The following is a 13,144-nucleotide window of genomic DNA, read 5'->3' on the forward strand; positions in this document are numbered from 1 at the left end:
CTTGTAGGTTTAACCCAATCTAATCAATGAAATTTGAGAAAATAAAAACATTAGCAAAAAGCTAGTTCCCTCACTTTGTATCTTTATACACAAAGAGGAAATCTTTTCTTTAAGATACATTCTTCATCATTATTTGGATGGTTTTAAATTCTTCAAAGAAAGAAAAATGAGCCCTATACATTTGGATTTCACACTTCAATTTTCAGTTCTGATCATTCAGTTCTTTTCAATACTCACTTCTTCCATTCTTTTAACCAGTCAGGGTCAGTGACATAATTTGCAAAACCGAGTGCAAAATGAAAATGTGGAGATCCTTGTTCAAAATACAAAGGAAAATTGCAGTTAAAGTACTAAAATATAAAGCTTTTTCTTTTCAAAATATTTTATTATTTATAAAACATAAAAGGGTAATGGGGATACATGTATAACAATATTTATACTACAACATGCAGCATTACAAATTGTAAAAAATATTTTGGTGTCATAATTTTGTATAATACAATAATGATATATTATTATATTAATATATAAATACCTTGATTGATCATAAGATTTTTTGAGAGTTCACTTTTCTGCAAATTCATTCATTAAGCCATCAACTTATTTTAGCAGCTTCAGTTTAGATTGATATAATTGAGAGTGACATCAGTTGCTTTTGATAAATGCAATATAACAAATATTTTTTAATAATTTTTAATTTTGAGAAGGATCTTTACATTGCAACTGTTACTAGTGCCACTGAGAATATTTCATGAGCTGTAACAACATTAGGATAAATTTCTGATATTTTATTTTGAATTATAAATTTTAGTACATGTGGAACTCCTGATGCTTGCAGAACAATTTTTCTAAAAGGATTTAACTCTTCTTACAAATCAGTTTTACATGGCCACAGTTCAGGTTCTGGTTTGCAATTTTATAGAACTAGCAGCTCAGGGTTATCAGGACATTCAGGCTAATCCAAGATGGAAGGAAGCTGATTCACACCCAGGAAATTACAGGAGACTGAGGCTTAAACCAGAACTCTGAGTTTTTTAACTTAAGAAGAATGTAACTGCCAAGCAGAGTAGAAACTAATGTTGGTTTGTTAGTCTGTTGTCTCCCATGAAGAATAGTCTCCTTGGAAAACTCAAAATCCTTGTAATTATCAAAATCATAATTCTTGTGGATGAGGAGATTCAGGGTAATCGGTGTTAGCTAGAGAAGCTACTGTAATTTGCAAGACATGTTTCAATACTTGGTACCCACACAAAGCATACCTTTTGCCCTACTAAGAATTTCCCTTTACAACAAGGAAAGTGGCCTTGATTCTCTTTCCAGAGAGCTATTTGGGGTAAGCATCAGCTACAGGTAAACAATAGGGTGGTATGGTTCCAATCAATCCTGTTTTTTCCTAATATTAAGTCCCAAGTTTCCTCACCCATTTGCAAGGCCTATCAGGGCTGATGTCAGTGGCAGACATCCCCTGATGCCTGAGGTTCAGCCAGGAGCAGCCTTCTCCACTTCTTCCTTGCAATATTGGAAGTTGCAGAGATCCTAAATATTCTTGAGTGTGTTAGTGTGAATCTTGTCCCTCACCACCACCCCAGTTCCAAAGAGACAATAGACTCAATGGCAGAAAAGGATTAAAATCAGTTTTATTAATGGATTGTAGAACACAGCTGGGATCTGAGGCCCAAGCGAGGCATCTTTCTTCCTCTTTGAAGTGACGACAGCTGAGCCCACTGGGCTGGGCTTGCTAGACTTACCCACCCCATCACAGACCGAGGCTGGAATGTGGAGAGCCGAGTCCTGGCTGAGCCCACCATGGGCAGGTCCTGCTGGGTCTGTTTACTGCATGGAGACTGGAAGCCCAAAAGCAGGTCCAAGAGAAAAAGAGAGAGAGAAGCAGGAGGACAAGTAAGCAGGGACTTTTAGCACATTACCTTCACCTAGTAGAGAAAGATGGCCCAAAGAGTCTCAAATTCATCAACCAGAACCATCCCGAGGTCACCCCAGCAGTGGAAAGTTTCTCCCTAGTACTTTCCTTCAAAGCTGGAATGTGGTTACGAGATCTTTCCCCTATTTGGCTGAGCAAGGAATGTGGGAATAAGGAAAAGGGTTTGTACCAAGAGGCAAGATTGGGTCGGGAGTCTGCACTGCTCAACAAATAAGAGGCCAAGGGCCATTCTGTGTGAGCCTTCCAGTCTGCTGCATGTGATAACCTAAACCAAGGTGCCAGACAGAGCTGCTAGAGTTGGGACTGTATGTCCATGTCACCTCACGCCTTAATACCAACTACTGGATTCCTGTTCTTGCCTGTACTCTAGAGCCTGGAGTTGTGAGGACTGCTGAGTAAGAACTTGACAAACTCCCTGCACACACATCCCCAGCCCCTCAGTGGGTGAAATGGATGAAGGTGATCAAAAGGTACCAACTTCCAATTATAGGATAAATTCTGGTGAATTAATGTACAGCACCGTGCCTATAGTTAACAATATTGTGTGTCTGAAAGTTACTAAGATGAGGTCTTAAAAGTTCTAATCACAAGAAAAACGTTTTGTATCTATGTGATGTGATGGATTTTGTTAACTTTACTGTAGTAATCATTGTGTAATATATACATATAGCAAATTATGTTGTACACCTGAAACTAATACAATGTTATATGTCAATTATATCTTGATAACACTGGGGGAAAAAACAGCTTGACAGACTTGTGGCCACCACAGCTGGAGTATAATTTGAGTGGACATGTATGGTGTTCCTGTAGTAATGAGAGCCCCTTTTGCTTCATTCAGAGTAACACCTTCTGATTTAACGACAGGTGAAGAGTTGTTAGGTTTGTAACAAAGCAGAGGGCCTTGCTGAATGGAGGGGAAGATCAGAGTAGTTAGAATAGTCAGATTCCTCCAAGGCCCATGAACAGGTAGGAGAAGTTTAATGGCACGTGTTGCAGAGGTGAGGCTGATATAGCTCTTTCTAGCACAGGAAGGCACCGTTTTCGGGCCGGAAGTGATAACACACTAATTTTCTAGCACTCTGAGATCCTTCCCCCTACCTGTCATGCAAAACACCCCTCTTCTATTTTTCTATGCTTTTTTATTTCTCTAATTATCTTAGTGCCATAATAATAGACTATAGCTGTCTCTCTTACGTTTAGGTGCATTTCCAGTACACATAATATTCCTGCTCTTAGATTGGGTGACTTTTGCAAAAGATTACTCCCATCCATTACCTGTGATTATTTTTTTCATACTATCACCATTCAAGGGTGACCTCATTTCATGGTCCTAGATGGCACCTTTGTGTAGTTTCCAATAGGATATTTATATAACTTTGCTTTGAATAAAACTAAATGATTGCAGAAACATTTTTCCCCAGAGTACTTTTATTAGGGATTCCTGCCACCATGTTAACATATAAAACAATCTGAATGTTGACATAGAAATGCAAATTTCACTATACAAAGATAAGGCTCCAATCATAGGTAACATGGCCCCCCTATCTCTAGTATTTCAATGAAATCAATTCATTTGGAATTCTTCTGAGAATTGATTTTATAAATATTAGACAAGCCACAAAATATATTCCAAATACATAACATTTTACAATATGTTCCAAGCACAGACAGAAACACAATACTTTACCTACATTTTTTTCACGATCCAACTTGCATTAGCACTAAAGACAAGACTGTGTGTGTATATATATTTGCCATATATGTGTGTATATATAACCACAAATGTACCCACAGTGGTTTTCATGGAAATTTGAAACCTTTGAGACTGTGGGTTTTTATCCACCATGGTATCTGAGAGGGAAAAGGAATAATAACATGTCACAAATTCCTCAATTGGGCAAAAGTAAATACAACTGTGAATGAAGGGTGTATCAGTTGTGTATACACAAATACACACATATATACAGATTTATATATAAACACATATATACCAATAATATGGAATATACATATACTCACACACTTGCTTTGAACTCTATCTCACTATATTATATACTCTCCATCTTGGAAGCAGTCTTTTCCTCATTTGACTCAGGCAACTGGTGACTGTCTTCTATCAAACTGGAGTGGTATTTCTAATAAGGCTCTGATTCTATCCCAACAAAATGGTATTTTGGTATCCCAGTTTTACTTTCACTGGCTATTATTTAAATTCAGCAGACCCAATCCTGTCAACACCTTCACTTAAAAACATTTCTATTCAACAATGAGGTTTTTACCTAAGAGAAAAAAGACGTTAGCTGGAAATGTTAGAAATAATATATTTGTTATTCCTTAATATAAATATACATGGTTGGGCCATGTGTGAGATTTCTCCTGTCAGTATTTTTCAAATGTTTTATGACAGGCAATACATTATTTCCATAATATAAAAAATATTATTTAATATTTATAAAGGATGAGGGCTAGGTGATTTGTCATGGTTAGAACTTCAAAGAAAATTATATGAAGCATAATTAGAGGGGGAACTAATTTATTGCAGACTACACTGGAGGGCCCTTAGAATGACATGAAAGTCATATGATAAAAGGGGGGAAAGAACTTCAGTTTTAAAAGCTGGTCACTTGCCAACTTTCAAAATAAACTATGGAAAACATATTTGTGTATTATCAAATTTCAGGTGTTAAACAGTCTTTATTAAAAAGCAAAATAAATCACTGAAAGCACAGGAGAAATGACATCCTACAAACTTAAGAGCAAATGTATATAATAGTTTGCTCAACTGAAGGCTTCATGAGCTGACTTTTAAAACTTAATTTCAAAATCAATTATCTAATAAAGCACTCAGAACTCCATGAATAAGTAGGACTGGAATGGCCAACTTGGAAATTATGGTAATGATAGAGCTGGAGTGTCCATTAGAGGTAGGGAGAGATTACAGTCAACCCAGTCTCTTAGTAAATGAAGACAAGGGAACACTTTCAATCCATGGAGAAATCCCAATGCTCCATGCCAAAGCTCCATACTCTTACCTTTCTGTCATGGATTTAATTGTATGAAGGAAAGTACTAGAACATCCGTCCCCTCTCCTGAGTCCTTTCATTAATTCACCCAAGCTGAAATGGTCTACCTAAAGAGTCCCCTCCACTTTCTTAATGGGAGCCCCAATTATGAATGAGTTAAGATCTTAAGGAAACCAGGAAAGGAGTACAATGACCACCACAAAAGAAGATCACTGGCATTTATCAAAAAGTCAAATTCCATTCTTTTCATTTTCTCTTTCCTACTCTCTCATACACGCACTTCTTTTGAAGTTTCTTTCACAGAATCACAGTAAATAGCATGAGGGACCAAAAATGTGTCTTCAAGTTTCTCCACTCTTATTTAGAGCCACTTAAACATATTCACGTCAACTTAGACAGCAAGCGTGCTGTTCTTTACATTATCCAATACCTTGCATCACCATCACTTCCAGAAAATAGATCATGTGCCTACCACCACCTGCCTACCAGCCTCACCAAAGCTTTCTTTTGCTACTTGCCATTTGTCAAGTTCCCATCTGCTTCCACTCTTGGGTTAATGTATAATAACATGCAATTATCTAGCATATCTTTTAACTTTTTTTCCTTTAAAGTTTCACCTTCTTTTTAAAATGTTCTGCTTCCCCAGCCAAAATATGTGGACAGGCTGCAAATGAAAGTGACAAGTCATCTTGTCCAAATACTTTGAAAAATGGACCACCCTGTGTCCCCTTGATGTTTAGTTTCTACATCCTCCAGTTCCATCATCTGTTTTAGGAGCTTACTTGCTACAGTGTCTTTCTACCTATTTTCTATCTCATGTGCAGGTAACAACAAATTATGGGATTGTTCAACCAAAAATATTTTAAAAAACAAACCAGTGCCAAAACATTAAAACATTCCCGACATACCCTTTGTGCATTAGTCTTACAATCTGTACACTTAAATCACTCCAGGAGGCTTTTTTGGGGTTTTTTTGTTTTGTTTTGTTTTGTTTTTTGCTAAAAAGTTACCAAAATATTCTGAACACATAAAAATATTAAAAAAAAAACCAGCATAAATTTAGTTGTATAGGCATTGGTTAGAGAACATTATTTTCACTAAGGATTATATTCAAAAACTTTCTCTTGGATTTTTACTAAAATTCTGATTCTGAACCTTATAGCTTATAATGATGGTAACTATTAAAAAGGGTGAACTCTAATTCAGCTCAATGTGTTATGATATAATTAAGAGTATGTCTGTGATATAATAAGAAATAAACCTATTTGTGGTTATTTAAGGGCTATCTTCCTAACCTATAACTAAAATTACTATATTTGATTTAAACTTATTTAAGTGCAGTGAAGTATATGGAAAGCTAACTTAAAGGTTTGAATAATCAGTTTTGAGTAAGGAACACTGTTGACAGCCCCATGACTATTCAGAACCAGGCATTTGCTGAAAAAACAAATCACTAGTATTGAATATAGCCCTTAGTCATATGAGATAGGAACTTTATGAGCAACCCAGCATGTAGAGAATGAGATTTACTTTGCTAACCACCCACTCCTTGAGAGGACAGTAATATTCATAGTGAAACTGCTCAAACTCTGGCGTCTGGCGGATTTCACATAAGAAGGAGAGATCAATACCTGACTCCAAAAGGAGGAGAAGCAGGGGGAATACAAAGAGCAGCAGCCCCAGGCCCACCACAAGGAGCCTGGAAAAACTCTTGACCAGGGGGTTCACCCGAATGTGGCCACTCAGAATGTCATAACTCCATGACAAAGCTCGGTGAGCCTCCTTCAGCTCCTCTTCTTCAGCCATCAAGAAGGCATTTTCATCTGCTTCCAGTTCCTCAAATGAATCTGTGTCTTCTCTTTCCAACTCAAGCCTAGATGGACAGTCAAAGAGCATGTCAATCTCATCATCATCAACGGGGGTGGGGAGCAGGCTGGCACTTGGGTTGTATGTGAGTTCAGAGATTGTCAAAGGCTCTTCATTTATTTTATCTTCTTCTTCGCTTGGGGAGTCTTCATACTCTCGGGCTACCTTTACCGGTGAACTGGAGATCAAGGGGGCAGAAATGTCATCTTCTTTGGGCAATGGAATACCTGTAAAGAGACATTTTTTTTCGTAATTCTAAATTTTAGGTTTCCTTTTTCCATAAAGATCTGTAAATGGAAACAAACCGGGGGTGAGGGGGAATACAATTCAAGGAATGTGTGGAATTGTTCTGTGGAATTCTGACTTTTAACAAAGTCATTTCAGTAACAGACCCTGAACCATAAGTTCTAAGGTCAACATGCTAAACCCAAAATAACCAATATACCACAAATGACTGGCAATATTTACAACATTTACATGTGCAATTATGATCTGCAAAGCATCAATTTTGGTCATTTGGCCAAAATGACAATAAGTCACTATTAAAATTTTGAAGCTGTGTTTTAGAAGTCAACCCGGTCAAAGTACTATGGTAAAATTATAGCATCTACTATCCAATGATAATCACTTTATTAAGTTATGTATTGTTTTCTAGTATTCATTCTAGGCAAAATTTTGTGGTTTCTAGTTTTATGTAACTACAAATATGTGCACAAACTTGCATCTTGCTCCTTTTATTTAACGTTTTAACAGACATTTTCTATGTTGAAATAAACTCCCATTTGTATTTATAATAATTGTGAAATTTTCTATTTAGTTAATACAATATTAGTTGCTTATTGGCAAACAGATTTCTTTGCAATTGTAAAAAAAAAATGCTGTAAGAGACATCTTATAAAGTCATTTTTCCTCCTCTTGTTTTCAGTTCATCCGCCATAGATAGATGTCCAAAAGGAAAATTGCTTGGTCAAAAGGATTGACTACTATTTCCTAAAGTTTACTGGAGGAGAGGTATGTCTCAGCCCTTCATTTTATACATGTGAAATCCAGTTATCTACTGTCAGGCTTCCGGCAAGCCCTCCTAATTTTGATTGTTGGGCACTTAGTGGGAAATAAAGTAAGGATCATAGAAGTGCTCCCCAGAATGGTTCTACAACATAATACCAAATTGGTGACCATGTACATTAGGTAATTATAAACCAGCTTTTAATGACTACATTTCAGAATTTCTCTTTCTTCAAGTGTACAGCAAGTGACGTCAGACACCAAGATGGTAACGTAAGTCATTCCTGCCTTTGCTCCCCCTCACAAGAATGACAACTAAACAATTCATGGACAAGACACCACTGAGAGAATCCTAGAACACGGGAGGGAGGCTGCAGCACCCCCCTGCACCACACAGACCAAAACAGACTGCTCTAGAAGGGTAAGATGACTGGTTACATGCTGGCTGTTTGGCCCCACCCCCAGGCCAGCATAGCTCCACATAGAAAGGTCTCCCCTGAGCCTATGGTTCCTCTGGTGGAAAAACAGACTCCAGGGGTGACATCCAGGCCCTCCAGAAGTATGGGTCACTTCATGGTAGCCCTTACTCTGGTTTCACCACACAGGGATTGCACTGCAGAGCTCAACCACTGGGTATCTGATTGTGATAAAGACGGGGGAGGGGCCTCCAAAACCAACACTCAGACCTTGGCAGACTGAGTTCTTACCTGTGAAGCCCAAGTAGTAGTCCCAATGAGCAGGTGTGCGCATCTGCAGAATCAAGTTGGTGACACAGTCTGACCAGGGAACTTGGTGGGATGCAGGGCTGCCTGATTTGGGTCCTCAGACAAGGAGTTTTGCCAGCTCTGTAGCCTGGTCTGCCCACGCCCAGGCTGAAGCTCTGAGTCATAGCCTCACCTACTGTGAAGCTTGGCCCCTCCTGACTCGAAAGGCTGTTTGGGAAAATTTGGGAGTTGCTTGAAGTGAGCCCTCCAAAGGGCTGATTCATAGCCCCATCCAATGTGGAGAGTGGCCCCATCCCCATCTGACAGGAAGAGCTGGTGAGAATACCTGGAAAATGTTACCCAGCAAGGCTCAAGCTGAGAGGTGGGCAAGCAGACCTGATCACTCTTGAGAGCAAAGCAAGTAGCCCTGTTCAGCCGGGGAAATTTGGGCACAGGTCGGCTTGAGTGAAGATCACAAATACAGCCTTAGGGGCCTTGAAGCTGCTTTCCCCCCTGCACCTGGGCACTCATCGCTGAATATAGCCTTCAGCCTGCCAAACCAGTTAACCTTACCAGAGCACACTGGAAGCTGGCAGCCCATCTAACAGTGTTACTTATAGTGACACTTCAACAGAGAGCACAGCCCGTGGCTTTTCCTGTCTGCAGAGCAAAACCATGGCTTCACCTGACCAGGATATCCAGTATATACGCTTACCTGATTCTGATCCCCAAATAAACTGCCGTACAGGCCCTGTGTCCCATCCTGCTGCTTCACCAGCGTAGGGAAACTAATTCATAGCCCCACCTACTGCTGATTATATAGTACCCAGTCCCAACTGTCTAGTAAGCCTGACCTGAGAATATAGGCAACCATGGAGCTCATCCTACAGCCTTAGGCAGGCAACTAAGCCAGAAGTCCTATCCAGCTGTTCTCAGCCAGTGGCACCAACCCCAGCCCCTATCCATGACTCAGAGCTTGAACTACTGCCTTACCCAAAAATAGACTCTAATAGCAGACCCCACCTCATGAAAAATCAGGTAAATACGAGGTCTGGCAATTAAGTTTGTGAACTCATCCTGGGAAAAAATGCTACATACCTCATTGCTGAATATCACTACAGTCACCTTCAAAGTATTCCCCTGGGGAAACTATGCACCAATGCCAGTGCTTAGTCCACCCTTCAAAGCAATTTTGGAACTCTTTTTCTGGAATGGCCATCAGAGTTGTCATCATATTACCCTTGATGTCCTGAATGTCATCAAAATGTCTTCCTTTCAATATTTCCTTTTTCTTTGGGTAAAGAAAGAATTTATTGGGGGCCAGATCAGGTGACTAGGGAGGGTATTCCAATATAGTTATTTGTTTACTGGCTAAAAACTCCCTCACAGACAGTGCCATGTGAGCTGGTGCATTGTCATGATGCAAGAGCCACAAATTGTTGGCAAAAAGTACAGGTCGTCTAACTTTTTCATGCAGCCTTTTAAGCACTTCCAAATAGTAAACTTGGTTAACTGTTTGTCCAGTTGGTACAAATTCATAATGAATAATCCCTCTGATATCAAAAAAGATTAGCAACATCATTGCAACAAGTTCGCGAACTTAATTGTCAGGCCTCGTATGACACCATCAAAAGAAATTAATAAAGCACTAATAATTGATGCTAAAAAATGGAGATCTATGAACTGTGAGACAAATAATTCAGAATAATCATCTTAAAGAAGTTTAGTGAACTACAAGAACACACAGATAGGCAGCTAAACTAAATTAGGAAACAATGAATGAACAAAATGAGAAGTTCAACAAAGAAATAAAAACCACTTTAGAAAACCCAAACAAATCCTAGAGCTAAAAAATACAATCACTGAACAGAAGAACTTAATAGAAAGCTTCAACAGTAGACTTGACCATACGGAAGAATCTGCAACCTAGAATATTGGACATTTGAAATTATCCAATCAGAGGAGAAAAAAAAAATGAATGAAAAAGAAGAGTAAAGCCAGACTGCTGGCCTGATGGGGATATAATGAAAAAAATATATATATTCACATTATGGGACTTCCATAAGGGGACGAGAAAAAGAAAGGGATAGAAAGTGTGTTTAAAACAATAATTGTTGAAAATTTCCCAAACCTAGGGAGAGAAATAGGCATCCAAAAGATCCTAAATATATTCAACCCAAATAGGGCTATGCTGACACATATAATTAAATCGTCAAATGTCAAAGATAAAGAAAAATTTTGAAGCAGCAAGAGAAAAGAGAGAAATTATATACAAGGGAACCCCCATAAGACTATTGGTGTCATCCTAACAGAAACTTTTCAGGGCAGAAGAGAATGGGATGACATATTCAAAATATGTCAAGAAAAAACTGTCAAACAAGAAGACTATACCAGGCAAAGCTGTCCTTCAGAAATGAAGGCAGGATAAAGAATTTCTCAAACAAACAAAAGCTGAGGAAATTCATCACCACTGGACTAGCCTTTACAAAAAAAAAAATGCTAAAGGGAGTTCACTGAGTGGAAATCAAAGTATACTCATAACATCAGAAAAATATAAGGCAGTGTAAAAACTAACTGGTAATGGCAAAAATATAGTCAGAGTTAGATTCTGCAATATGGTAAAGATGGTGTGTGATTCACTTACAAATATAATTTAAGAGGTAGAAAACAAATATACTAAAAATTACCATAACTACAATAATCTGTTATTAATTACGCAATATAAAAATATGTAAATGGTAACATCAATAACCTAAAAGTAAGAGTGCAAAGTTTAGGAACTGTATAAAGTTAAGTTACTATTAATTTATAATAAGGTATTTGAGTTTCAATGTATTTTATGTAAACCTCATGGTAACTGCAAGGGAAAAACATGTAGTAATTACAAAGTAACATGATAAAGAAGTCAAAGCATACTAATACCACAAGACATCAACACACACACAGACACACACATCACAGCAGGATAAGAAATAAAGAACAATGTAGCTAAAAAAAAACAGCCCCCAAATAACAAAATAGCGATAGTAAGCTCTTACTTATCAGTAATTACTTTAAGTGCAAACCGATTAAATTCTCCAACCAAAAGACATTGAATGGATAAAAAAAAAAAAAAGACCCAATGATATGCTGCTTACAAGAGACTTGCTTTAGCCTTATAGACACACTAAGAGCAAAGGGATGAAAAAAGATATTTCAAGCAAATTTTTTTTTTGCTTTTTTTTCAAGCAAAAAAAAAAGCAGGAGTAGCGATTCTTGTACCAAACAAAATAGACTTTAAACTAAATGGTAAAAAGAGATAAAGAGGGTCATTATATAATGATAAAGGGGTCCATAAGCAAGAAGATATAACGATTGTAAATATTTATGTGCCCCTACACTAAAATCATTATAGCTCATTAGCATAATGCAGCAGGCTTCTCAGATATAGCTGACACCGACACACACAAAGTGAGAAGAGTTCAGTTGGATGAGTCTTCCAGGTTATTAATAGTAATGAAAGGAATCACTCCATATGAATGTAAAACAAGTATTTTCCTCTGGGGGAAAAAGAAATACACACACACACACACACACACACACACATTGTATAATATATATACAATGAATGAGAAATAAACAACAATAAAATAATAGTTGAGGAATTTAATACCCCACTCTCAACATCAGACAGACCATCCAGACAGAATCAATAAGGGAATAGCAGATTTGAACAATACCTATTGATGCAGAAAAAGCATTTGACAAAATTCAACATTTGTTTGTGACGCAAACTCTTAACAAATTAGGCATAGAAAGAATGTACCTCAGCATAATAAAGCCCATATATGATAATCCCACAGCTTATATCATATTCACTGGTGAAAAGTTGAAAGCTTTTCCTCTAAAATCAGGAACAAGACAAGGGTGCCCATTCTCACCACTCCTTTTCAACATATTACTGGAAGTCCTTGCCAGAGCAATTAAGCAAGAAAAAGAAATAAAAGGCATCAGAATTGGAAAAGAAAAAATAAAACTGTCTCTATTTGCAGATGACATGATTTTATATACAGGCATACCTTGTTTTCTTGTGCTTTGCTTTGTCACACTTTGTCGATACTGCATTTTCATTAACATCAAAGCAAGACCCTCCACCAACAAAAAGATTACAACTCACTGAAGGCTCAGATGATGATTATTTATCAATAGAGTATTTTTTAGTTAATGTATGTACATTTTATTTTTTTTAGACATAATGCTATTGCACACTTAGTAGACTACAGTATAGTGTAAACATACCTTTATATACACTGGGTAAACAAAAAATTCATGTGACTCACTTTATTGCGATACTCACTTTATTGCAGTGGTATGGAACCAACCAGCGATATCTCTGCAGCATGCCTGCTTAGAAAATCCTAAAGATGCCACCAATACTGCTAGATCTAATCAACAAATTCAGTACAGTTTCAGGATACAAAATTAACATACAAAAACCAGTAGCATTTCTATACTCTAATAAAACATTATCTGAAAAAGAACTAAAAAAAAAAATCCCATTTACGATAGCACCAAAAAGAGTAAAATACTTAGGAATAAACCAAGGAGGTGAAAGATCTCTATGC

At 37.6% G+C, this 13,144-nt stretch overlaps 1 protein-coding gene across 9 annotated transcripts in view; it reads right to left on the reverse strand.

Annotated features, from left to right (window-relative positions):
• Nucleotides 1-1,613: 1,613 nt before the first annotated feature.
• FRMD3 (FERM domain containing 3) overlaps nucleotides 1,614-13,144 on the reverse strand; it is a 247,202-nt gene continuing 235,671 nt past the window's right edge. For 3 of the 9 annotated variants that reach the window (XM_081065846.1, XM_081065844.1, XM_081065849.1), the window contains one exon: nucleotides 3,358-7,058. In XM_081065846.1, the coding sequence (XP_080921972.1) occupies nucleotides 6,460-7,058 (599 nt within the window). In that variant the 3' untranslated portion in view covers nucleotides 3,358-6,459. Of the gene's footprint in view, nucleotides 1,845-3,357; nucleotides 7,059-13,144 lie in introns of those variants that run through there. The other 6 variants (XM_081065847.1, XM_081065852.1, XM_081065845.1 and 3 more) reach the window with 4 other exon arrangements.

This window comes from Rhinolophus hipposideros (genome assembly GCF_964194185.1).
Source record: "Rhinolophus hipposideros genome assembly, chromosome: 11".
NCBI lineage: Eukaryota > Metazoa > Chordata > Mammalia > Chiroptera > Rhinolophidae > Rhinolophus > Rhinolophus hipposideros.